Genomic DNA, 27,797 nt, shown 5'->3' with positions numbered 1-27,797 from the left:
TGTGTGACGTTATTAGTTTGGTGGAGCCCTTTCTCCCCCGCAGCAGTACAATTATCCCCTAGAAAGTTAAACTTTTACTCTTTGATAACTTGCTGAAGAAGCCAACGTTAGCCTGAAGCTAGTCAGACTGCTAAAGTTTCCTCCAGATTGAAGAACGATGGAAGCGAATGAACTGGGAGTTTATTTGTGTTTTTCTTTGCATCGATGCTGTGGGCAAGGAAAATGAACTTTGCTCCTCACTTCAAACTACTAGCGGTACGAGAGACATGTTTGCTTCTGTTGGGCTGCATTATTTTGCTCTACATTTGATAGCTAACACTATCTTGTCTGCTCTGTGACCCAAGAGGTGAGTGATATATATATCTATATAACGTTATATATATATATATTTTTTTTTTACAGTCAGTTCATTTACTGACTTGCCGTCAAAATGTGTCCTTGGTGTAACGTGGCCCCGATACGTGCTGTTGTCTAGTATGAAGTGAATTGGATGCCCAAACTGCATGTAAAAGTATGGCGATTTAAAACTGCCTTGCTTCTCGGTGAAAGTGTACACCTCATAAAGTTTGCATCAATCCTTTTCTGTATTGTTAGGGTCCATTATTCAGTTCGGCACACATCCAATACACCAAGCACCGCTTTAAAACAAACAAACAAAACTTTATAATTGGTCCGCTTGTGATTCGCACAATCTTCTTCCACCAAAATACACCGTGGTGGATGGTGGCGAGCAGTACGAACCAATTAGAAAAGTTGAGATTTTACCAAAGTAAAGTGCTGCTTGGTTGAATATATGTATGCTGAATTGGGGAATGAATCCTATTGGTTTAGAAAAGGTCTTGAGTCATATTGTTTGCGGTAAGTGCTTTTTCCGATACGCGAGACCACACTAAATTGCCATAGTTTTGAAAGGAGTTTGGAGTGATGTTCTCTCTATACTGACCCACGTATTATGGCTTATCCTCTAGATCCCTCTCTTCCTTGTATCTATCTCATTTTATTTTTAGTCAATGATTACCTACGAGTCTGACAACTCAATACCCGGTACTAAGCAGTGAAATGGGAGGCTCTTTAAATATTTTTCAATCAACTATCGCCAGGTCATGGACAGTTGAACCTTAATTCTGAGAGGATCTTACTATCTAACGAGAACCTTCTGTAGGTGTTGCCAAGTTTAGAGGAAATACTGGATGTATGAAATGTATTGAAATCAGCTGGGGTGCATTGTCCACTAAGATAGATAGAGAGAGCAAGATAAAGTCGCTATCCTATGTTGAAGCATTTCTGTCCTGATGCCTTCCAGGATCACCATGCCTCCATCCACAGTCTGGACACTGAATAGTTTTAGCAAGAAACCAGTGTAAACCATTTGCCATTACTGCTGTCTCAGTCTCCAGGTCTTAACCTAGATGAACCTAGAGAATCCGGAGCGGTGGCCAATACAGAGATTTCCACCAACAACCAAATGACACCAAGTCATGGAATTTGTCACGTTAGAATGGTGTAGCACCCATTCACAGACACTGTAAAATCTGCACCAGATGCATGTTGGCCCAATACCACATTAAGACTCTTTATGTTCGTGTCTCCTTTTATTTTGGCACTTAAACCCCCACTTTTGCTTTATTATAGCTTTAACTGTCACTGTTTACGGTAAACCACACTCCTAGAATACCCCACCTAGGACAAGTCGTGTCATGTCGCAATTCTTGGGGAGGGCGTTTTGTGGCTGTTTTTGAAGGTGCAATTAGGTTTAATTTAGCTGCCAGGTGATGAAAGGCTATTGGGGATTCAAACCTTCTGTGTCTGGTTTCTACCTGGATGAGTCAGTGAGTTTCACTGAAAATACGAGGATGCTTCTCCCCCGGAGTTGACAGCCTTATGAACCTCTATGATAGTTCACTCTGACTTTGCCCTCTGGCTGAGTTGTCATCTGATATCACAGCACCTCACAGTTTGCTTCATAGGCAATATCTAGCCTATGTAAAAAGTCTGTGGAGATATGATGTCAACTGGATGCCATGGGAAAGACGGAATGGGACAGCTTCAGACATGCTTCGCAGGAGTAGCTGGATTTGTGGACGTATTTCAAAGGGAACGTTTGATTATTGTCACAGGGCCGGGATATGAGCTGACCTAAACATAGCTCAAATCAGCGGTTGTAACTGGGTGCAAATCTCTCCGCACCATAATTATGGACAAGTCTGCTGATCCTTCTTCCTGCATCTCAGGAAACGCAAGTCAGGACTTCCTGTATAACGCGCCGCACACATGGACAAATAATGCAAGTGGGTCAGTGTAGTAGCCGCATTGTCATTGCGGGGATCCGGCGGCGATCGAGTGGCATTCCAGTGCAAAACGCGTTCGATTTAGGTCAAACCAAACAAAGGCATCATTTGCAGGCCTGACTGACCGACTGTCTCTAGTTAAATTTATTCCCCAGCTTCCCCCCCCCCCCCCCCCTCCTAGACAGCTCTGCTGGAATGCAGCTCATAGAGTTATTATGATCATGAGCTGCGCTGTGGAATTTTACCATGTCTCCCCTTCTCTAAATGCTTTCAGCCTTCGTCGTAATGTGCAACGTGTCCAAATGGGTCGGTTCCAGCAAGCCAGGAGCCGCCGTACAAGAGCGTACAGTAACCGCATTGATGTCGAGGCAGGGAACATGAATCGGAGCAGATGCCGTTGCAAAATTTCACATTCAGTGTTTTTTTTGATGATAACATTTGAAGAGCAGGAACGAGACCTTGATTTGGAATATTGCTTCATAGCGTACATATCCTGTTTCTCTCGCTTAGCCCTCAGTCAAACAGAGTCTACAGTATGTTTGTATCTTTGCCTCTCAACCACTTGAAGAGCTTTTATTCCACTGTGTAGGTAGGTGTGGTTGAGATGTTTTCCATTATCCCCCGAAATGTTTGTCACTGTTGTGCCTGGAGATTCGTGTTGTTTTCTTGCCTCTAAAGCCCTCTGAAGCCGCCGTAAAAATGCTCTCCATTCTTCCCAGCCCTCTGAAAGAGAGCTTTGAGAGAACAGTAAATTAGATTAAATGTTTTACTGTATCATTGGCATTTCATAGCTGGCCTGCTATGTGGTCAGCAGCTACAGGGCGGCCAGTCCCCCCGGGGTTAGAGGAGGTTTTGGGCAGCTAAAGACACACACACACACAGACTCGCACATCTTAGCACAATGCTGCAGCAACCTTGTTCCTGTCACTGTCTTCCCTTACCCTTATTGGCTTTATTTTTAGCGCCCGACCTTGACAGGAGCCTATCCTTCCTGACCTTCGCTGTGGTCCTGCTTACATCCCGTACGCTGCTTCAGAAGTGTGCTGTTGAAAACTACTAGTGTCCCCCCCCCCCCCTAGATTGCTCTGTTCCCTCTTTGGCCCCACGGTGTGCCGTCTGAACTTGTTTGAAGTGCGGAGTGATTGATGGGTAATTTTTGTGTCTTGTCTACTTTTTAGGTTGTTTGTAAAAGGAGACGAGAGGGGGAAATGACACTCTGCTAGCGCAAGAAGACAACGTAAAAACCTAAAGGGACAATCACTCCTCTGTGCTATTCTGCTCTGGATTAATTAATAGCAGACGGACTCGCTGGGTCAGCAGTGTCTCTGCCCGTGTTTGCGGAGGAAAACCCTCATGCGTTCACCAATGGGGAACTGAGGGCGAGCTGGCACGTAGCCCCCTCTCAACATGCTGGCTCTGGGGCTGGAGCAGGCCAGGCGAGCGGGCGGAGGGGTCGGCGGCCTGCAGAAACGGCCCACCGTGGCCTGGCAGGCCCCTTCCTCGGGGAGGCCCCTCTGTCACGAGCAGGGCATTAACATCAGGCAGAAGATCTCCCAGTGGGAAGGCCGCAGTAGCCAGGACGCCGGGGTCAAAGCGCACCCGCCGGTCTTATCCCGAACTCTGTCCGGCGATGCCCTGGGGAACGGATTTTGCAGCGATGGCTCGAGAGGGGAACTTCAAAGCAAAGCCAGCCTCTCCAAAGCTAAGAGCCTGGGCTTAGATTTCCGGGAAACTGAAGCACGAGCTGGACTTACAGCGGCTGGTAGGAAGTCAGAACCTCTGCGGAATTGTTCCAATGAATGTTCAGCCACAGCCCTGGGAAATAAGCCAGTTGTAGCACCTGTACTCGCATCTCCTAAAGTGGATTCTAACACTACTAGCTCTCCAGGTAAACGAATCATCGCCACCAATGGAAACCAAAAAATCGCTTGCGTCTTGGATGACGAGGTCGTCGCTAAACCTCTGCCGACCGACGACCAAGAGGACAACATGCCCTCGGGGAACTTCTACACCTCTCGGGGTTTCTGGCGGAGGCTCGAGGGGGACAAATTACTCTGGGAGAAAGGTCGAGGGTCCTCAGGGGAGACTCCGGCTCCACCCAAACCTCAGCGGACATTCCGATATCGGGGAACCGGCGACGCCACGGGGCAGCCGCTTCGATGGGACAGCAGATCTCCTCATAACAGCCACTCAAAGAGCGGCGGGATGGGCCACCCACCTGGCTTCCCGCCGCCTCTGTGTCCTGCTGCTAAGACCGACGGTCTTTCGAGGCATAAAAAGAACAGGTGAGGTGATGCGCACCGCAAGTAGGGCACAAGTAACCATTTTATTTATGTTTTTTCTCAACAGGTCCTTCCAAAGAATTTCTTTCGCTGTAAAATAAATTGAACGGGGGAGGGAAATTTCTCCCAGACGTTTCTCTGATCTGAATTATGTGAAGAAAACAACTCCTACTGATGGAATAAGAAAGCACGCCTTTTGTGAAAACACACATTGAAAGGGCCTCCTCTGGCTAAAAATACGCTGGCCTTTGTTTAGTATTGTGGTGTTTACTGAAAAGCGTAGAAAGCGAGTGTTTGGGAGCAGCTTTAGGGAGGGAACTGTCTGTCTAAGCTGTTGGCCGGGCTCCAGGTGCGATGTCACATGATATCTGGCAGCATTGTGCACTATTGTCTGGACGTGGCCTAGTTCCTCAGCAGCCACGGGTCTAGGGGTCACATTTGGTTGTTTTCACACGCACACACACATACACACACACACTCACTCAAGGCTAAGTAAAACAAGACCTAACTCGATAACCCATATACACATTCAGCTCGGGCCTTATTTGGCGATTTGACTTCCAGAAATGTAGTTCTCTATAAAGATGTCATTTCCAATTGTAGTGTCATCACTGTCATCTAAATAGGGGTCTAGGGGTTGGTGACAAAATATTGTGTCACTATACAGTTCTCAGTTTTCACAGCACAGTTCCCATTTGTAGCCTTTTAAAGAAAACGTGCGAACAACATTTTTTTTTAATAAAATTTGAGTAAAAGAATACCTTAACAAAGACCATTAGGATCTGTTCAAGTAGAGTTTCAGTCCTATTTTACTGAATTCTGCACAGCGTCCAGTCTTCAAAGGAAAAGTAACTCGAACCTAAAATTGCTCATTGTGCCGAACCATTGCAGTTATACATTTAAAGCCCTTGCGTGTAGAATTTCACCTCAATATTTTGTTCTCCAATGAATTTTGATAGCATAGTATAATGGCTGTAGAAAAATGAGGCCATCGCGGTGAAAATTGTTTCATTCTTATTTCGTGTTGCTTTCTATATATTTACTGTGTGTCCCCGGGTACGATTTGGCAGGACGGACAGTTTGCATTGTGACAGTTTCACGTCACCTCTTCTCTCTCTCTTTATCTTCTCTCCTTTTCCATTATTCCTGCTGGTGTCTGCTATTGTCCGCTGTCTAGTATTCAACAGAACGGAACTTAAGAGTCGTGTACAGAGCGGTAGAACAGGCTGTAACTAGATGAAGCAGTATTGGGTTATCGTGCTTGTTCACTCCAAACTTATTTGCTTATCCTCTGGTGTTGTGCACTTACTTGACAGTGCTGCCCCCCCACCACCACCACCACTAATGGTTGTGTACCGTGTCAAAGATGGTGTCACATGTACGCACTCACATTCTCACGCATGCATGACATGGATCTGAACTTTTGGCCCATTTAGCCACACCTCTGGATCCCTTGACTGCTCCTTTGGGGTTGACACCATAATGTTTGTATTTTGTATTTACATAATACTAGGGGGAAAATGTAAACTAGATGGGCAATAACTCTACATGACACTGTATTTTCCTTGTTAAAGCTTTCAGGTTAGTACAAAAGTTGCACAGTGACTTGAAAAGTTGGGTGAAAGCAGTGACTGTAAACGGCATAGTGAAAGTTATGAATGGAAATTCCACTTGAATTCTTGAATATATCAGGCTGTCCATCATCTCCCTATGAAAGTGTATTGTTCTCATTCTAACCATGACGACTGAGATCGTCATAGTGCCCGCCCCTTATTTCTATCTCCCTCTTTTGCTCTGGTCAGAGTTTTTTTTTTTACTTGTACCATATCCTCTCAATCATTCCCTCTCCGTCAACGTATAGAAGTCGGGCCAAGGCAGTGGCTTTTCGGCTGAATTTAACACAATAGAGTGAACAATAGTACGCTGGCTATCTTTAGGGCAACCGCCAGGCTCCTCTTTCTCATTGCTCTTCCCTTCCCTCCCTCCCTCCCTCCCACAGGAAGTCCTTTGAGTACGAGGATGCGGCGCGGCTGACGAACAAGCAAGGCACGCTGGGAGGCGAGGCCAGGCGCTCGGGCCTCTACCACGCCTTCTCCGATGACAATATTTACGAGGACATCGTCTGTGAGTCTCTTGAACTGAGGAGGACATTATGGGCTTGTTGTAAACACGGTCCCAGAGCTCTTGATCATTACGCTGAATGCCAATCTGTCACAACTTTTAGACCTCTCAAATTAGCCTGGGTCCTGTTAAAAACAGACAAAGACAGGAAGTCATAAAGACCATTGGGTGCTAGTCATTTGTTGAACGTACAGTTCCGCTGCTGAAAAAGCTCCATATACAGTTTGTTTTATTGCTACAACAGGGACCTGGAGAGAAAGCTTTCTGTAGCAGATGGTATTACAGGAATCAGTGCATTAATCAAGAAAATGTATATACATTTTCTTGATTAATGCATTGATGCCTAATTAGTGAAGAGCATTTCAGAAAAGCCTTCACAGGTTAAGACCCTGCTCCTTAATCAGGAAAAGTCAGTTCATTTGACAAATTCTTGGGAAGTCGGGGAAAGTCAGGGAGTTTTACAAATGTAAAATAAAATTCAGGTATATTCCTGTAAAGGGTTTATAGGAATATACCTGAATTTATTTTACAGGTTCAGGGTCCACCAGGGGTCCTTGAGGGGGTTCCAGGGGGTCCCCAGCAAATTGATGAATTGTTAAACTTCACCATTATTTAATTCACAAGAAGTTAACACAATTACATAATGTAGAAGAATGACTGTTTTGATCATAGTCTCACTGTTATCTCTCTATCTACAGTACAGATAGTCATGGAATTCTGGACAAAATCATATCTGACAATAAAAATATTCTCAGATGTGGGTCCGAGAGACAAAATCTCTTCAAATTGGGGTCTGTGGCACTAATGTGGACTAGATTAGGGGTCTATGAAAGGTTGAGAATCAATTCATGAGATGGTGGTTTTCAGCTGTTTTACTCCACATCATGCCCACCTATAGTGGAAACCAGACTGCTTACTCCTTTACAACATTTCTGTTGTATCAACAGACCAGGAAGGAATAAAATATTTAGGTCTTGGAAGTGTTCCAACTTAGTTGTGGAAAGTCATGGAAGAGTCAGTTGGTTTGACAGTAATTGTGTGCATGTTCTTATGGAATTTTTCACTATAGACCATATCTAACGTTCAATCTCCTGATGTCTAACCTTTGACCTTCACCCTCTGCTCCCTCAGGTGAAGTGACCAGAGATAACCCCTACGAGGATGTGAAGCTGTCTCCTGCGTGTCTCCCTGTTGCAAGGCCCCGACCCTGGACCATTTCTCAGAGACAGAGCCCTCACGCCCCAAAGGTAACTAATTCCATTTATATCTGCATTTCACAATACAGCAGTATTTTTCTTTGGGCTTGTGTGGTTGTAACAAATAGTTGCGGTGCATGGTCCCTCTTCAACTTGAGACTCTTGACATTTCTCACCAAGAAGGAAGAGGGAGTACTTCAATTCACCACCATGCAGTTATCTAACAGCAAGTGATAACGGCTCAGTTGATGTGTTGCAGCTCCCTCCTAAGCCCCAGACTTTGCGAGGCTACGCCGGCAAAGTGGAGAGGACGTCACCGGGCCTCTCGACCCTCGCGGACGCTCCCAAACCGGCCACACCCCGACGCCCAAGCACTCAGAAACCACAGAAGCTGCCTCAGGTAAAACGATGCTTGCATCTCGGATCTTCTAGTTTGCGTCCCAAAGTTTGGATTGCCTTACTCAGTGAGCAGGAAGGAGAGAAGACTGAAAGAAGTAGATAGTAGAGAGCGGCAGAAAAAAGCTTTCTCGGAGAACGCAGGCAGAATACATGAATTCAAATGTACAACCCCGTGGAGGTGGGACGTGTGTGGAGAGAGAGTTACTCTGAGGACGAGGTACCGTAATAAACCAGGGATTAAGTACATGCGCATCTGCGTATGTGACGACTTGTGATGCCGCGGGCACAGCTAATGTTACGGATATGATCCACGCTAGAAAGGATTATAGCTTCCGAACAGTAGTCTCTTCCCAGTCTCGAACCCGTGAGACTCGAGCCTGCCAGCGTGTGAGACAGCTGGAATACTAATCAAGCTGCTTCACAAGTGCATTCTTGAATTAAATGAAGGATAGTATTTGGACCGGAGGAGTGTGTCTCTTAAATTCCTTTACACAAACTAGACCATTGTTATATAGTTTGAAGGCCATCGGTCAACATCTTGCCTCTGCGTTTGTTTGTTTAGTTTTTTTTTTTTTGTCTCAATCTCTGGGTCTCAGTGGTCATCGCTGTGGTGTTTCTGCACTGCTCTTCCCTGTCAATCAAACAGTGTGTCCAGTACTGTGACGTCTTTCTCCTTGGATTTTCTGTTGATGCAGTTTGAGTTTCTCTTTTCTTTTGTCTGTTCAGCCATGGTGGCTATCACTGCTCATGCTAACTTCCCAGTTCTTCTTCTTCTGTTTATTCCAAACAAACCGGAAACTTAGGATTTTCCCCAGGAAAGAGCTACCAGGTGTTTAGAACAGCAAATGTAAAAGCTTTCATGAAGTGGATATAGGTTGAATCACTGTTGTATGGTATCAATCGGCCATAGAGGATATCAAACTGGACACTTATTTAGATGAAAATGTCACAGATTATTACTTAAAATGTAACATTTAAATATACAGTACACCTTCTATAAAAATAAACATCTTCCGGATGAAGCCTATGGTACTGACAAACTGAGGGTGTTAATTAGCTGTTACCACAATGAAGCATAGACGTAATAATATCTCAACTGTGTATTTCTTTTTTTATTTGTATTTTTTATTTTCAACACCATGAAATACAGCCTTTTACATTCATATAATATAAAATACAACATAAAGTTCCTGCATTAACACAAAACAAAAAAACAACAAGAATGCTCCTCCTGTTTTAACAAATGGTAATCTAAACAAAATGGAGTATATCAATTGCAATAGATACAAAATATAACAAGGATTTAGAAGAATCAACTGTGTATTTCTATGCTCCAGAATAGTAAACCATTATCTCAGTCGTGACAGCTTGGTCTGCTTCCATAGACGCTCATGTTAAAGTCCAGCCAGGCTCGCCTACACAACTGGCAGCACTCTGTGTGCCCTCTGCAAGATAAGTTTCAGCTTCCTGTGTGCGCCCGCTGCTGCGTTTTAACTCCTTTCCCAGGCTGGGTATTAATTCACAGTCTAGTCTAGCATACTTTCAGTGCAATAAAAAAAAAAAGAATGCTGGAATGTAATGGTAAAAAAAAATGCTGGAAATCCATAACATCATTATGTACTTAGAGGCTGTTATATCATGATTCCCTGTAATTCATTGTATGATGCCTGCAAAATGACAGGGTTTGTGTGTGTGTTCCGCAACGCAGTACGTCAACAAGATCGAGACGATCTTCGACGCCAAGCGAGGGAGGAAGAGAGTGAAGAACCAGGGCAACTCGGTGCGAGGTATGACACGCACTCTCGCAGATGCCCCAAACGTCGCACACATCAACACTTCAACCAGATTAGGTTTAAGCCGCTCGGTGGAAATACCCCCGCGTTTGATGATACACACAAGGCCAGCTGCCATAGGGCCAGCCGCTGATTATCAAACAAAGGCTGACTGTCTGCGTCTGATTATGCCGTCTCGATCTTTTCCATTCCTCTGCCCCTCCCTGATCTCTCTTCCTCCTCTTTAATTCGTATCCACAGAGGAGACCAGCGGGACAGAAAGTGACCCTGAGGACAACACTAAAGGTATCACTGTAGAACTCATCTGTCTGTATTGCCCCTCTTTGTTGAGTCTGGTTTTAGAGGTCAAATGTTAGAAGTATATTCTTCTCATATGGAATATGGCAGTGATTCTCAACCTTTTTCATATCGAGGACCCCTAATTTAGTCCACATTAGGGCCACGGACCCCCATTTAATGAGATTCTGTCACTCAAACCCGAATCTGAGATTATTTTTATTGTTAGATATGATTTTGTCCAGAATGCCATGACTATCTGTATTGTAGGTAGAGAGATAACAGTGAAACTATGATCTAAACAGTCATTCTTCTACATTCTCTAATTGTGTTAACTTTGTGTAAATGAAATAATGGTGAAGTTTAACAATTCATGAATTTACTGGGGACACCCTGGAACCCCCTCAAGGACCCCTGGTGGTCCCCGGACCCCAAGTTGAGAACCACTGGAATATGGAATAATTAACAATGCCCATTAAACGTCACACAGAAATTAAAAAAAATATATTTTTTGCATTTTTAGCTCATTCTAATTATCATTCCATACACCTATTTGACAATTTATGGCAAAAGAAATGACCAAAAAAAAAAAGTTCTTGTATTTTTATATCAAAATCTCATTACTTTTACTTACTGGAAAACGGAAAGTCTTTAGTGGTGACTTCATCGTGTGTCAGGAGGTGACCATCAGATACATTGCATTTTACACTGTGTGCCACTGGGTCAGATTTGGCGGGAAATCTGTCGTGTTGCTTTACGGCACAAAGGGATATTGCTTTATGGCATTGCGTTGCGGGACTGTCCGGCAGGCTCCAGGCGGTCGGTCTACGTCCAGTCGACGCTGAGGCGCCAGCCGGGCTACCGCACCCTGGAGAAGGACCTGATCCAGCTCCAGCAGCAGCAGCTCTTCCAGATCTTCGTGGTGGTGTCGCTGAGGAAGGGCTCCCCGGGAAACGCCTACTCCCCCGAGATCACGCAGCAGTTCCCCAAAATGGTTAGAAGGTCTTAAGACGATCCCAACCCTTCTTCTACCCATAGGAAAAAAAAAAAAAACTCCACTCTGATTATATTGCTTCAGCTGAGTGATATTTGAGGACAATTTTCTGTCCAAACTTTAATCTTGTTTGACAAAATGAATGGATGATGCATTCTTGACTTATTGTGAGGAATCTCTTAAAGGGGAATTCGCCCCGTTTACATAAGGCATGAAAACATAAAAAGACTTCAGAGTTCTCATGACAGAGAGCTGTTGATTTGGTTTTTGGTTTTTTATACATTTTTGTATCTGTATAGTTAAGGGGCTCTCAAACATTTTCATGTCACAGATGCCCAAACAGATACAAATTAGACCATGGATCCCCATTGGATGAGGTTTTATCCCAGGGACCCATATGGGAAAATATCTATTGTTGCTAATTTAGTATTGATTTAGTATAACAGTTTAAACTGTATACAGGGAGATAAATAGCCTGTGATGAATATGGCCATTCTTATAGTCTAATTGGGATAATTTCTAGTGAATGCTGGACCTAGGAACCAGCGCTATAGCTAACTGGAGTCCCTCTGTTTCCAGTTTGAGAAGTCATGTCGCCACTCCAGAGAGGCCGAGGACCGCCTGAAGGCCATTCCCAAGTTCTGCTTCCCGGACTCGCAGGACTGGAGGCCCTCAGCAGACATGCCAAGGTCAGCTAATACCTACATACAATATGTTATATATATTCTCTGATTTTCTCATTTGTAATATATTCATTGGTTTTCATATGCATGCATTCTCATTTTCATATAGTTTCCGTTCATATCTTCATCTCAGTATCTTCTGCTGTTAGTTTGCACACCCTTCATATATGCTGTAATTCGCGTACTTTCCTCTTTTTTTTTTCCCATTCATCTATTTTGACTTGGGTTTAATACCCCCATTTTCTCTATTCTTATTTACACCCCATTTCTTTCTCAGCTGTATCCAGTCATTTTGCTGCTGCAACAGCCCAAGCTCCCCACGGGGATCATTAAAGTTCCATCTAATCTAATTTAGTCTTGAGGCTCTCAGGGGCGTTGGACCATTGTTCTAATGTGGGTTTTGATCCACGCTGGCACATCTCCGCCTGTTTGTCCTCTGCTGCCTCCTCGCCTTTTTGAAGGGGTTTCCCGTGGTTGTGCAAACTAACAGAAAACCGAGTCCGTTTTCCTGCACATGCCCATCTTTCACTTCTCCAGAGACTCAGCCACATGGTCTGCAGCTTGAAAGCACACGTGTTTTGAGGCCGTAAAAGGCTAATTTACATCTGCAGCATTCGTAAACAAGTCTAAAAAAGCACATCTTTCATCTAGACTTCAAACTATTGAATAGCACATGTGCATAGAGGCAAAGTTAAATCAGATGACATCATATAAATTGCAGATAATATATGATCTCTCCTTAGATCCTAATATATGTATTGATTTTGTCTCTGTAGCGAGACCTTCTCCTTTGTCCTGACGGGAGAAGATGGCAGCCGCTGGTTCTGTTACTGTCGCAAGATCCTGGTGAGTGTGGATGTGTTAACTTTTGTGTCTGAGTCATCGCCTTGAGTGTGTGTATGTGTGTGTGAGATGACATGGCAGCATGCCAAGTGCTTACTCGACATCTCTGAGGACCAGTACATGTGAATCACAGACCATAAACGACCTCTGAATCAGTGACGGAGAGAAAGAGGAATTTCAGCATTTCTCCCCTCTGCTTCCCCTTACAAGGAGAACTACTTCAACACTTTTCAAAACACACTTTTGTTTAGGCTTGATAATACTTACTATGTATATATGTATGTATGTATGAATGTTTTTTTGTCCCTTTTGTAATTATTTGGTGCATTTGTCTTTGTATTTTATTCTTTTTTTTCTGTATTTATTGACCTATTTATCTTGTAAAGCACTTTGTAAGTCTATTTTGACAAGTGTTCTATAAATGATGGTTATTATCATTATTAGTATTATTATACATGCAGCTAGGCCTGTAGTGTGTTTTGTTAGATAAGCTCACTGCTGCTTTCATAAGCATGGATGGACTCTTAATTTGTTTTGTTTTTTTCACTCTATTCAAATTTCCATCGAAAAAACCTGTTAGACTTGTACTAAAAGGCACAAGCAGCTCTATGGAACAAGCTCTTATATTGATATATTGTTGTCCTGATGATGGTACAGTAAGTTCAGTCGAATGTTAACGTTGCTAATATATTTTAGTAATGGGTTTTGCCATAAATGAACAGTGTTGATACCTGTTTTATGACTTTATCAAACCACATTTGTGTCTTTAAGCCCAGTGGAAAGGGGAAGAGGCTTCCTGAGGTGCACTGTATCGTCAGCAGACTGGGCTGTTTCAACCTGTTCGCAAAGGTAAAACAACCAGACATTTGACATACCTAATACTTTTATTAGACATGATATCACAGACCAGGGCCATGAACTCTGCCGTCTTGTTTGTAGCTATGGAAGACTTTAGGGAATGTTTAGCGAAACAAGCTGGACTGATATTTGTTGAAATTCAGCGGTAATCCTCCCCCGAAGTGTTTGACAGCTGCTGTCTTGAAGCTCTTTGTGTATCTTAGGGTGGAATGAGGCTACACTAAAAGCTAATCCTCAGCAAATCAATGGGTGTGCTCTTTTTTTTTTTTTTCAAGAAGGGATCTGCATGCATGCGGTGGTGTTCCACCCATTTTCCAGTTGGCCAAGAGAAATGCACAAACAGTAGGCGTGAATATGGCCTAGAGTCTAGGCCACGTTCTTAACAAGTCTTGATAAGTTGCGTCCCTCTGTCCAGATCTTGGAGGAGGTGGAGAGGCGGAGGGAGATTTCGCCGGCGCTCGTTCACCCCTTCATGCGGAGCGTCATGGAGGCCCCGTTCCCGGCCCCCGGGCGCACCATCACAGTCAAGAGCTTCCTCCCCGGCTCTGGGAATGAGGTAACGCCGCAACGAAAAGAGGAACTGTTAATTACTAGTCCGGTTCCTCCTAACCACTCCTTACTGACTGTGACTCAACATGAGCGGCTATCTGTGTACACAATAGGAATAGCTGTTTGAGGGTTGGGACAGCTATAAATATTGTAACGGCTTGGACAAAAGATTGGGGCGATATAAATATGAAGTTAAACCGACCGGAGAAGGGAGGAGGTTGTTGTGTTGATGACTGGGATTTATTTCAGTCCGGTCAGTCTTAGTCATTAACATTTCTGAGGAACTCAAAATATAAGAAATAATGGACCCTTCCCTTAACAATAAATTCAAGGAAATGCTGCACAACTAATCTCTCAACTATTGTTGTGATACAGCAGACTGGTGGAAGGGAAGTGAGTTCAAGTAAATTCAGCACAAGTTTGCACTTCTGGGTTTCTAAACACCAGCCTTCAACCAGTCCATTGTCTTCAGCAACATATACTTATATGTAACTAAAGAGTCTGTTTTACAGACACCTGATAACACAAAACAGTGAAACTTAATACATTCACTTTCAGCTGAATAACAAGCATAATGCTGTTGTCTTTTTGACTGGGATAACACTGTATTTCCACTTTGGGGGGTGTCTTGTTCATCTCGTGCCAGGTACTGACCCTGTGTCGGCCGGTGGACTCCAGACTAGAGCACGTGGACTTCCAGAGTCTGCTGCAGTGTCTCAGCATCGGGAAGCTCCTGCAGGTGTTCGCCTCCCTGCTGCTGGAGCGGAGGGTCATCTTCATCGCTGACAAACTCAGGTACAACACGCCAAACACCGCGGGGGCCAGTATCATCTCTCTCTAGGTACTTTAACCCAGGGGTGTCAACTCACTAAATCCTGCCACCAATTATGTGCCATCAAAACTTCCAAATCCTGCTTATATTGACTAAATTTCTTGGGACAAAGTGGAGCAGCAATGCAGGTCACAAACTATTTTGCACGTACTACAATACATAAGATACTACAATAACTTTTAGGCTGTGTTCACACTTTTCTGCTGTTTTCAAACTGCCAGTGGCTTTTTTTTTTTTTTTTTTTTAACATTAAAGATAATGGGGAGCGGCCGCAAGGTGGATGGAAAGGATCTGCTTGAGAAGAAGTGCTGAGCTTGGCTTCTTTTAGGCAGAGCAGAGTGCTTTCTAAAGCGGGGAAAAAAAAAAAAATCAACTTTTTAGAGCAGCGCACATGAAGTCGACCCCTTTTTTTTGTGAGCCAACCAATTGCGAGGAAGCAGAGGCGGCATTTCACAGAACATTGGCGAGTGTGTGACAATATCAACCAGAGTGAAAATGGAGAACGCAGCAGTGGAAAAGTTGGTAGTAATTATTACTCTGGTAATAAAGAGGCAGTACAGGCGCACATTGGCTGCGTTGTGGCAGTGTACAGAAACTTTTGCTGATAATGGCAGCTGCTGCAGCTAGTTGCCATGGAGATGTGGTTGAGTCAAAAAAAAACAGGAATAATGTGAACACACCCATATGTTAGGCAATGGTGATTGATCTGACAACTGACAACTATTGACTAATAGCTGGTGTTTCTCCCCCTCCTCCCCTCCCCTCTCCCCTCTCCCCTCCCCTCCCCTCTCCTCTCTGCAGTGTGTTGTCCCGGTGTGGCCATGCGGTGCTGGCACTGCTCTACCCGTTCACCTGGCAGCACACCTTTGTGCCCGTGCTGCCGGCCAGCATGCTGGACATCAGCTGCTCCCCCACCCCGTTCCTCATGGGGGCGCTGGCACCCTGCCTGCCCCCGCTGCTGGAGCTGCCCATCGAGGAGGTCAGTTAGACCAGTGATTCTGAACCTTTTTCATATCAGGGACCACTAATTTAGTCCACATTAGGGCCACTGACCCCCACTTGATGAGATTTTGTCTTTCAGACCCAAATCTGAGAATATTTTTATTGTTAGATATGATTTTGTCCAGAATTCCATGACTATCTGTACTGTAGGTAGAGAGATAACAGAGAAACTATGACCAAAATAGTCATTCTTCTACATTCTTTAATTGTGTTAACCTCATGTAAATTAAATAATGCTGAAGTTTAACAATTCAGCATTTTTCTGGGGACCCCCTGAAGGACCTCTTGTGGTCCCCGGACCCCACATTGAGAACCACTGAGTTAGGATACATTATGTTATATAGTGATTTATCAAGTCATGATTTTCCATCGTGCAGTTTAAAATAGACTGGTTTGTCTGCAAGTGTTTTGATAGAGAGGCTATAGCGCTAACGTATGGCTGCGATGAATCGGTATTCTCTGGAATGAGGCCAAAAGCAGTGGGTGCTCCACAGCAGTGTGCAGCTTCCACTGTGGTGTCATGGTGTATTTAACCCGAAGAGGCTCCAGGAGCAGTTCACTGTTGTGTAACTCTAGTAAATATAATGAACTAAGCATCTCAGCCTCCTTATGTGCAGCGGGGTTCTCATTAGATGAAACTTTAATGATCCCTGGGGGGAAATTGGGTAATGCTCATGCTGAATTCTCTTGAATAGATTTACTTATTTTTTTTTACAAAAGGCATTCAAGTAGACATTTACTGTTAAGACCAAACAGTGATTTGCTTTTGCTTCCTTCCCAGGTGCTCATAGTGGATCTGTGTGCAGACAAGTTTGTCGTTCAGGTGTGTACACATCAGCGTTGTATAATGGGGATGATAGGTGCGGTTCCAATAGGAGCCGGGGATGGCTTTGCCTGAACTTGTCCGTTTGTACCCACAATGTTTTTACAAGTGACAGAGACAAAATGACACCACATACACAACCACTGTAGAGACTGAAACTCTTAAACACATAAACTGAGCAGAAACTCTTCCTGTCGTGACATGGTGCAAACATGAAGGCTGTTTTGCAGCTGATTCACTGCTTCAGAGTTGCCACAGGCTGGCAGTTAACAGTGGTCATTCAGTCTATTCAAATTATAATGGACTTTTTATTGTGTATATATAGGCTGATTGACATTTCATTTAGCGAGCTTCAGTATCTTTGTTCAGGCACAATCTCTTCCTCTATTAACTATAAACGAATGAAACAAAGCCTCGATTAAGTTGCTGCTGCAATATTGGCTGTCTGTTATACTGTCATTTGAATATTGCTCAGTTTGTGAAGCAATTATAATGTAATGCTTTATAATATAATAATTATAAAGCAAATAACAAATAAGCTGCCTCCTCAGCCTACATCATCAAGTCCATCATTATTTGAATTGACTGACTAAAGAAAAATATTTGACACGTCACAGCTGGGCGATGAAGACTGCATCCTGCCCAGCAAGCTGCAGGCAGCGCTGCAGCAGATCCTGGAGGAGAGGGAGGACATCCTGAGACAGGAGGAGGGAGACGGCTCCGGAGGTCAGTGCACCACACATCACTCGTGCCAAATAGCAAGATGTGTCATTCAGAGATATTTAAGTGCCTTCAGTCATCAATTATAAGGCCCTTACAGTCCCTACTGCTCCAGATGAAGGTCCTTGTTCTCATTCTTTCCTGAAAATGTAATTGTGTGTTACAGCAATCCAGGATGTGGTAGTGTCATAAAAAAGTAGGGATCCATCAGGTTTATTGAGGTAGATTCCAACTGGCCATTATTATTTTTAACAATGTGATCCGCAATCGGCAAGTGAAATTATATGTATCATGAAAAGCTCCACAGCATGTTGTGCTGTACTCACCTGTTGAACCTGTTACATGAAAAGCCAGTATATTAAACTGGTTCTAATCTCTGATCACAGGCTGTGAAATTCAAAACACAATGTAAAACATGAACGTTATGCTGACTGCCACAAATTGGCTCATAATTTTTATGGCATACCTCCGACCGCTTTTCTTATCTGGCCGCTGGAACTTTGATCAGCCGATCACCCGTGACCTATTTAGAACGTTTATCGGTGCAGCCCAGTGAAAACATTACGTTAAAATATCTCAAATAACATTATGCAAACGCAATTTGAAGTCTTGAATTCATTTTTTAGAGGTCCTGAAGAAATGTTGTGGCTCTTTGGTGCGTTTTTTCCCTAACAAAGATTCACTATAATATCCCTATAGGTACTGGTGTGTCTACAGTAGTCAATAGTGAGTTTAGAGTGACTATAATATAATATGTTACTATAGGATTACTGTAGGTTTTTTTTTTAGGGTTTTTCCACTGAGAAATCAAGCCCAATCATGCTATATTGTCATAAATCTGTAGTTTTATAAATGCTTTAATTTAATGAAACTTGTATATATCTTATTGTAACGGTGTGCTAATATTCATCATGCGGTCAGACTTTCTCAATCCTTATCACTTCTCCTCTCCACGCAGGCCAGCAGGCGGAGCTGAGCCACCTGCTGTCGGAGGCCTTCGTGCGGTTCTTCGTGGAGCTGGTGGGCCACTATCCCCTCCACATGGCCGACACGTCCGGCGGGGGCAGGGAGCTGCAGCGCGACAGCTTCCGCAAGTCCCACCCCTCCCGCGGCGTCCGCCAGTTCCTGCAGCTCTTCATGGACACCCAGATGTTCGCCGGCTTCATCCAGGACAAGGAGCTGCGCAAGGGAGGCGGCAAAGGTGAGAAGTGCGGCGTGCCAGCGGCTGCGTTTTAGATGCTCGGAATAACCTGGCTGTTGGTCATAATTATTTACTGACATGTGTAAACAGTGCTGGCAGTTTGAAAAAAGCACCCTAGGATGTTTACATGCCACAGTAACATATTTAAAGGTCCCATATGGTGTAAAACAGGACTCCCCTTGCCTCTGTGATTATAAAAGAGTTGGATGGTCTATCTAAACATGGTGAAAGTATCAAAACACATAGTAGCCAACTAAATCCACACAATCCATATTAGAAAAGCGAGCCTCTAAACGAGCCGTTTGGCTTCTGTAAATTTGTGGCTTCACAAAGGTTCGCTCATTATCATTTTTGTAAGAAATAATACACTCTAAAATTATAATAAGTTGGCTTTACAAAAAGTATGCAAACTAATTGATGGTGAGTTAATAACTTGTTTACTCTGAGTGTGCAATACTTAAATTAAGTTATTATTAATTAGTACAACTAACATAAACTTTTAAGTTTATGTAACTTAAAAGCCATGCTTTGTGATAACTTAATTTTTTCATTTTGTGCACTGCTTGATACAAATTGAACCCTACTTAAATCAATCACTAACCACAACTTAACACCTTTAGTTCTACTCACTCATCATTTTTCAGGTTCACTTAATTAAATTAAACAAACTAATTTCCTTGAACTGAGAATTCTACTATAACAATTACAACAACACTTAATAATTTATCTATAAACACATTGTGTAAACTATAATAATCCCCTAAAAACAATGCATTGAGAACACTCATTGGGTTGATTCAGCTGCATTACAACATTTATTTTCAAATGCCAAAAAGTCATTCAACCAACACTGAATAATTGGACAGATCTGGGCTGAACAATAAACAAGTGTGATATTGCCATTATCTTAGCTTGTTTTGTAGTTTAAAACTCTTATATAATAACCTTACAATAATTAATAAAATAATGACTGTTCTCCATCCTTTCTCGTATTTAATATGCATTTTGAAACTAATTTTAATTGTCCATACTGTGATCTTTGTAATGCAAGTTACACTATTGCAATAGCAATATGAATTTAATCTATTGTTCAGCCTCAAATGTACAGACTTCTGTCCCTAAATATCAATCTCTCGTACATTCAAGTATAAAACATTAGCTCAAACAACAAACTTGTGGTTTGATATTGAACTGCAGAACATGAGGTTTGCGTATGTTTTAGTATTGGACAAGGCAAAATAAAAACACATTTTTATGTGTTAATTCCTTGCACCTGAAAAGGAAGACATACTAACCATTAAGTGTCTCACAATATTAAACAAGTAAGCACCTGTTAACTACAAGACTGTGAACCTATACTGGAACTAATGCAATTCTGACATAATTAAAACATTGTGTCCCAAACCGAGCATCAGTCCTAGCATTAAACCAACACTACAGTCTTCAAAGAAAAACATCACTGTGGGTTCTCCACAAATATTTAAGTATAAGTATTTGTATGACATGTTAGAACTCCATTAAACTTTTTCAAAGCATAAATGTAAACAATGCACAACCTTTGCTTAATTCTTTTCTGGCCACATTGACTGCGTTTACATGGACTTGAGTATCCCGGTTATGATCGGGTTTTTGAAGTATCCTGTTTTTGTGTTTGCGCATGTAAACATCATATCCCTATTTCAGAAACCTGGATAAGCCCTTATCCCGGTTTTGAGAAACCCGATTATGCTAGCTGGAGTACTCCGAAAGAAACCAGGATGGTGTTGCATGTATACATCTTATCCCGGTTTCTGACCCTGCGAAGGCGCGGCTTCAACAATGGTGGCAAGGAGAGCGTCTCACTTCTGGAGCGATGAGGAAACAGAGTTTTGTCCTTCGGTGATGAAAGAATTAAATATACTTGGCAGTTTAGATGGAAGAAAGCATCGAAATGCTGACCTATTCAAGTCTGTAGTATAGACTACAGGACGCCGGTTTCCCAACACATACAATTTTGGACAAGATGCTTGGTCACTGTCCACTGGCCACTACAGAAGACGGTGGTGTTGACATCGGCTTCCCTTGTGCAACGGATGCTGAGCCTTTAATAGTGCTAAGCCCGCTATAAGCCAAAGTGGTCTCATTTTCAATAGCCGCAGTCAAATTAATTTAAGGTTAACAGTTACAGAGGAATATCAGATTAACGATTTCAAAATTGCCGGTTTGTGTTGTAAACATCACAGGCACCTGCGCAAATAGCATGCGGTAATCAGTAACCGGGATACTAGTATTTATCATGTATACGGGGATATAAATAACCAGATTTCTCTGTGTTCCATGTAAACGCCATATCCCAAATATGATCAAAACCGGGATAAGCCTCATAACCGGAATGCTCAAGTCCATGTAAACGCAGTCATTATCCTAGCCTCCTTTGTTTTTCTTTTTTTAAACACTGAGCAATCAACTCTTGCAGTCACAAGGGGGCGCTATTGCCACCACTGTAACAGCATTCCATGGTACAGGTTAGAATGTGAATTGAAAATTGTAGCAATAGCTGGGACAGCAAATAAGCGAGTACCGTTTCACAAAAGTATCTGACTTTTCTCTCTTAACAATTAACAGTACAATAATGACTGCAAAGGTTAGCAAGTGCTATCTGATAGCTGATGACTCTTCACTGGTCTAACACAGTAGACTATTTTTCAGAGTAAGCAGTTTTGGTGAGAGGGTTTGTTTCCCAATCCAAGCATTACTGTTTGGATGAATTTGAGTGTATTTGCCATGCATTTTGGGTAATCCAAATGCAAAGCATATGTAAGCCCAAATAACAGGCAAACTGCCTGAGGCAGGTCTATAATATTGTCCATGACAATACCTCCGTCAAGTACGATGGCATTGGAGATGGGCTGGAGGTGCATTGAGCTTGGACCCTGCTGAGGACTATCTTCACTGAGAACAGGCAGCACACCAACTGTGACGGATGCTAGGGCCTCATCTCTCGCCGTATCCTGCAAAGAAACACACATGCTCTTTAGAATAGCAAGTGATGTTTGCTACCCATTGGATTTGCTCTTCTTATGAACATTCATTTTTGGTGTTAAAGTATTTGCTAGACAATAGAGCTCTAAATACACATTCACGCTGCATTGTAACACTGTAGCCAAAGAAATATACGTGGTATGAATAAACTAACTATCACTCTAGACTCCTGCTCCTGAGATTTGAAATGAATTAATGACTATAAGGTTTAAGTGGCAACTTTCAATTTTAATTACAGGACATTTACATACCTATCAGATGAATTGTGGAGGAATTGGAGCACAAAACATGTCACTGTACAAAAATTTACACACCTCCTAATTTTTGGACAGGCCTGTGAAGTAGTGCCTTAGTGTCATCAATATAAACACTAAGGATTACTCAAAAGTTGCTAAATGAAATTACTTACCACCCAGTTGATGTGCTGCATTAACTCAAAGAAGTCTCCCTCAAGATTCTTACTGGCAATGCTATTAAACTCAGCAAACACCTGAAAAAGTGGAGGGGGGGGGGGGGGGGGAAAGGAGAACCAGCACATTAACCAGACATCGATTCGATTCATAACAGGTGTGCAAACTAGCAACCATTATAGCTTACAAGATGGAAAGACAAGGTACACTTCTAGCTTGCTAAAATATAATACCATTTTCAAACAAAGCAGACTAGTGCATATACTACTTTCTAACAAACACAAAATACTGATTTGTATCAATAAATCCTCAGTGTGAGAACAAGATTTCTTCAACTTGAAAAGAATGTGTATTAACGTTCCTACAAGTGTACTGAGATTTCTGGCCTCACAGCTTGAATTTGTTGTGTTTTGATTGGCATTTCAGGCACTACTCAGGGCAAAAATAGTAGCTTACCTGTCTCTCCGTGAAAAGTGCTGGCCATCGTTCAACCATGTTCTGTACAGCAGGCTCCTTTTTCACTATCTCTCGTCTGTGTAGTGGGAATGTTTGGTCCATCATTTGTGAGATGAGTGCCATTTGGTCGTTTTTTCTTCATTTCCTCCATGAGAACCTTTCTGGCATTTTCAAGGCTTGTTTCACCATGTCCTGGGGTAAATTCGGCAGAGAATTTGCTTCACCTCTTTTTGGCAGTTTGATATTCTTGCTTGATGATTCTCCCTCTGGGTTGCCTTTACTTCTTTTACCCCCATTGATTGCTACATCCTCACATTCGGCTTTTCAAAGCTTTGTGCGATAGTTGGCCATCTTAAATTTAAGGCTGTTCTTCCAGCCATACCATCCCGGCTGAGAACCAGGCTCAGTAAGGCAGGGGTTCTGCGATCTTGCATTCAAGAAAGTACACCGACTCCTCTGTAAAGCTTGCGGACACTGACAATTCCACTACATCTTTTAAGTTCATTAAAACCTCCCAAGTTTCATCCCCCTTAGGAATGTGATGACCAATCAGTAGTGGCAGAAGTCGGAGAAGTGCCCAATTTTCATGACCATTTCCTCCAATTGTTCCCTTGGAGGAAAAGTTCTTTGCGATGAGCTGGGGTTGGTTTGTTCTGTCTGAAAATGTATACAGAAACCGTTTAATAGCCACAATCAGGGTTTCAAGTGAGAAGTATCCCTTTGATATCAGTGCCTTTAAGCACAAGGCCAATTCAGCTGGAACAACGCCCTCCAGAAGATCATGCAAAAGGTCTGGCGGGAAACCATCGACAACATGACAATACTTCTTGCACATGTCTGTCATGATTTTCTTTTGTTCTTGGTTGGAATGAGCCTGTCCACACTTCCTTGTGTTGTATTTCCTCCCGCTTGGCCATACAGAATCGACACATCAGACTAACTGTGAAGCTTTCAAAGAACCCTCCCAAAGAATGGGCAGCTAAATTGTCTGCTGTGAAAAATAATACCGTGCCTTTTATGCTAGCTCCCAACTGTTCGACATATACACCATGTTGCTCAAGAGAAACAAGGTCCCGAATGAGAGGGCGAAGAATTTCACCATAACCATAGTCTTTGATGTTGTTGTCAGTATTCTTCAAATTGAGGAATGTAACAACGGCTGTGACAGCAAATACATTTGGTTGATCTGCTCTATAACCTCTTGCAGGGCATTTTCAGAGATGTTAAGAATTGATGACATTTTCAGAAAAAGAGCAGCTACATTATGTTCCAACTGACTCTCCAAGTCTTCCACATCTTCGCTGAACTCCGTAACCTCGAACTCAACATCATCAGCTTCAGGGACACTATCCTCAGGTTGAACATTCAGATTAGGGGCAAATTTCAGGTTTGAATGCCATCTTATTCTGATGCTCTTTGCTTCTGTGTGCATTAAAGGTGGAATAAACATTGCTCTGAAAGTTACAGCCTTGATATGGACAAGTAACCCTTTGCTTCAGCTTCAAATGTCTTCGCAAATGGGTGAAAAAGTAGAAAATACCTTTTACTGCTGGGATTATGGAATGTGTGGACTGGTCACCATCTGTTTGAGCCTGAATGGGAGGCAGTTAAGAATACAACAATTTAAGGCAACTATTTAAAAACAGACATTTAAACTTACATACAACATAGCAGCAATCTCAAACATGACCAAACCTCACCACACCTCACATGTTGTGTCAAGTGCAAGTGAAAAATATGACATGGGCCTATAAACCACAAAGACAGTTCCCAGTATTGAAATTTGGATATCCTGGACATGATGACCTTGAAGAATAATGTAGCCAACTGAGTATGCCAGCCAATATCTTCACTATCATAACAGGTTATGATAAAATTGAGTGTAATCACTACACTCTTGTTAAATTTATTACAATAGATGTAGTTTCTGATGGAATCAGGGTCAAATTAGCATAATCTCAAAATAAAAGAAATTACAGTATTTACGCCTACCGTAACTGTTCACCATGATTTAATTGTGGGCAGAGCATTTGACTTGCCAAATAGTTGACCTGTATTGGCTTTACTGCTATGTTCATTTAAAAAGCTCCATCAGTTTTAACAAAATTAACTTCTTAACACATTTCATGAATGAAACAAAAATTTAAGTTGCTAAATCTTAATAATAAAAAATATTATAGGTCATACAGCCTACAATTACGGTCTACATGACTCAACTGTCACACACAACTTCTGAATTTGTGTGGAAAACTCCATGATGTGTGCACAACATTGATACTACTAACAAGTGTGCCAAATGGATGTTTTGAAAGGGAAAAAAGACAAATGCCTTCCGAAGAGCTAGACTATACTATATCCGAACCTCAACTCACCCAAGAAAGACTGGATAATGCAGATAAGCCCAGTCAGCCCTTGTCTAACATCTTTTATGTTAATATACTGTTTATTCTATCTGGTAAATGCTGTGAAACTAAGGGTAATTCCAGTATTTTTAAACCTTGGCCCTATTTTTTTTTTTTTACATATTTTGGTGTCTAAATGACTAATAGGTACAAAAATTAATTAATCCTTTGGGGCAACTGCACCCATTAAAGTACGTCCACTAAAAGTGCTTGTTTTTGCCACTGACAGGCTCAGGTTGTTACTCTAAGCGTCTGACAACATCAGTGGCAAAAACAAGCACTTTTAGTGGACGTACTTTGACGGGCGCATTGTTTATTACCGGAGAGTTTTCCCTACCTGTAGCTGCCAGGCCGCGGTGTCTCATGTTTCACTCTTGAAACGGTTAGCCAATCAGAACAGAGGGTTGTTAATATCAACGAGCCTTAAAGACACGGCGACAGAAATAGCCTGTTCTTGGTAAGGCTCAGAGAGATGCTGGAATATTAACGTGTAAAAATGGATTGAGCGTGTTTTTGGTTCATGACACCACACACACAGCTTTGAATGGACCTCAAGACACAAAAGAAAAACACTGGAAATGGGACCTTTAATATCAGAGAGAGCCAATCATCTTAACAAGTTTTCTAATAAAACCAAAAAGGACGCAACACAGTAACTGGTTTTAATATGGGAGTAAACCTGGCATCTTCCCTGGGTTATTCTGAATGAGTTATGATGTTGACGTGTCGACCCATGTCAATGTTAAGAACAGAATTCTCCATGCATGTTAACAAAGCCACACGCAGGAAGAATAGAAACATATTGATTGTAAAGAGAAATTAAAAATTTTGCATGTTTTTTTTTTACTTGGATATCTACCTCTGCACCAGTTGTGTCTTGGTAACTAAACCTTTCCGCCCATCTCTCAGGTCTGTTTGAAGTCAGAGCGGCAGAGTATTTGGATTCATACCCTGAACCAGAGCCGAGCGGTGTGAACAAATTCCTCAAAGGACTGGGTTAGTGTTGCTCTACTCTTAAAAGTTCACCATAAAAGGTTACTTTTCAAGGGCTAATCCTTTATTTATTTTGTGCATTTTTTTTTTCTTCCAGGGAGCAAGATGAAGTTCCTACAAATTAAATGAGAGCAAGGCCAGCACCCTGGTTGGAATATTTGTGATTTTTTTAAAAAAAACTAAAAAAACACTTTCTTGCTGCTGGACTGGCTGAGGAAACGAATGTGGATCAGAGTACAAGGTTTTAAGTCGGAAACTCGGAAAGCAGTGCACTTGTCATTGGAAGAAAACTGGAAATGTTCTGTTTTTTTTTTTTTATATATATATATTTTATTTCTAGCATTGTTTTTTATGAAGACATTAGGACCAGGCACTATGTCCTTATGAATCTACAGAAAGCATTTCAGCTACTTAACCTCAGTTATTAACTTGAAACACATATTGTCGTACCTAACTATTAATCTTGCTAAGTCCTTTTCAGTCAGTTTAACTGTTCGGTCAAAGTATTATGGAAATAGATGGGTTTTTTTTTATGTTTTTGAATGTAAGCATGTCTAGCTGGAAGAAGATACCAGGAACATTTTGGACTCCAGACTTGGATTCAGCTCCACCTACACAATAATTCATCTGACAGTTTATAGTGCATGTGAATGCCACTTCAATATGTTTAATTTTTCAATATTTTAAGTACTTTTGACAAAGAAAATAATTTATACCGTTCTAGCCAAAAGCATGTTTCGATAATGTTGAATTACAGTTCCACTAATTTTGTTGCATTCCTACATCCTGTAAAAAAAAAAAAGTGTTTACTGTGTTTCTATTTCTTTTGCATTTCAGATTGATTGAGGTTTCTGTGCTCTGGTTAGAACACTTGACAGTAAATCAAGTATCCAACATTTCAGTCGACCAAAATTAATGTCTATACATTTTGAGGAAGCTCAATTGATGTTTTCCCCCCGTAAGTCTGTCTTCTCCTGAATTGACTTTCTTCCTATCAACTGGAGTTGTAAATACTTTCATATCTACTTTACGTTTTGCACAATGTCAAGAACCAATGTACAGTATTTTGAATATTTTTGTAAGCATGTGTCCAGCATCATTTTTAAATAAATGTGTTCCCAGGGACAGTAATTATTATGAGTTGGCTCACACTGCTTGTGTAGCACCCAAACGCTCTATATTATGCCTAAGTTGCTATAACTAACTTTAAACTGGAATGATGGGGTGTTTGGGTTCGGTTTCCTAAGGTAGCTACCACAAAGGTGTACCTGTTTTGGATGAACTTATAATACCCTACTAATAGACAAACAAACTGTCAAACTTAGCAGTAGATCTATTCACATTGACTATGCTGTATTTTAAATAACTGACCCCAGACAACTCTTTCGAATGAAAGGGAATAACAGTTTACTGACTGCTTTTTGGAATGTACAAATAATATTTACCTTTTAGTTGAAATGAAACAAAAACACAAATAACACAAATTAGACCCCTTTAAAATAACAAATAGTAACTTTAGAAATAATATTAAACAAAATTACCTTTACCAAAATTAGCAATTGAATTAATTACCTGGAAAAATATACAGAACTGAATTGGCTTATACCAAAATATCACAACACAAAACTTAAATCCCCTCAGATTTCTTTGGCAAA

General features: G+C 41.9%; 2 protein-coding genes across 3 annotated transcripts in view; one reads left to right on the top strand and one right to left on the bottom strand.

The window, feature by feature from the left end:
• dennd2c (DENN/MADD domain containing 2C) lies at positions 1-27,277 on the top strand. The gene is made up of 19 exons (XM_071539339.1): positions 1-346; positions 3,467-4,573; positions 6,570-6,694; positions 7,823-7,938; positions 8,147-8,287; positions 9,995-10,073; positions 10,320-10,364; positions 11,165-11,349; positions 11,929-12,038; positions 12,809-12,878; positions 13,647-13,724; positions 14,149-14,289; positions 14,929-15,077; positions 15,916-16,093; positions 16,898-16,939; positions 17,557-17,665; positions 18,618-18,860; positions 26,059-26,145; positions 26,240-27,277. Exons 2-19 carry the CDS (start codon positions 3,696-3,698, stop codon positions 26,269-26,271), a joined length of 2,808 nt encoding a protein of 935 aa, XP_071395440.1. The 5' UTR covers positions 1-346; positions 3,467-3,695; the 3' UTR covers positions 26,272-27,277.
• The window catches only part of ptpn11b (protein tyrosine phosphatase non-receptor type 11b), a 64,522-nt gene continuing 60,001 nt past the window's right edge, over positions 23,277-27,797 (bottom strand). For both annotated transcript variants that reach the window (XM_071539352.1, XM_071539366.1), the window contains exons 16-17: positions 24,288-24,339; positions 23,277-23,404 (exon numbers count right to left, since the gene is read on the bottom strand). In XM_071539352.1, the coding sequence (XP_071395453.1) occupies positions 24,303-24,339 (37 nt within the window). In that variant the 3' untranslated portion in view covers positions 23,277-23,404; positions 24,288-24,302. The remainder of the gene's footprint in view (positions 23,405-24,287; positions 24,340-27,797) is intronic.

Source organism: Centroberyx affinis, unplaced genomic scaffold, assembly GCF_046629955.1.
Source record: "Centroberyx affinis isolate AG114_WGS23_722 - 3 ecotype Tasmania unplaced genomic scaffold, CSIRO-AGI_Caff_v1 ptg000202l_1, whole genome shotgun sequence".
NCBI lineage: Eukaryota > Metazoa > Chordata > Actinopteri > Beryciformes > Berycidae > Centroberyx > Centroberyx affinis.
This window is presented reverse-complemented; position numbering and strand designations above follow the sequence as displayed.

Excerpts from the sequence above, each read along its gene's own strand:
- dennd2c (XM_071539339.1), top strand. The coding sequence starts at position 3,696 with ATGCTGGCTCTGGGGCTGGAGCAGGCCAGGCGAGCGGGCGGAGGGGTC. Across the intron at positions 12,039-12,808 it reads CCCTCAGCAGACATGCCAAG|CGAGACCTTCTCCTTTGTCC; the intron begins GTCAGCTAATAC and ends TTGTCTCTGTAG. Across the intron at positions 17,666-18,617 it reads GGAGGGAGACGGCTCCGGAG|GCCAGCAGGCGGAGCTGAGC; the intron begins GTCAGTGCACCA and ends CTCTCCACGCAG.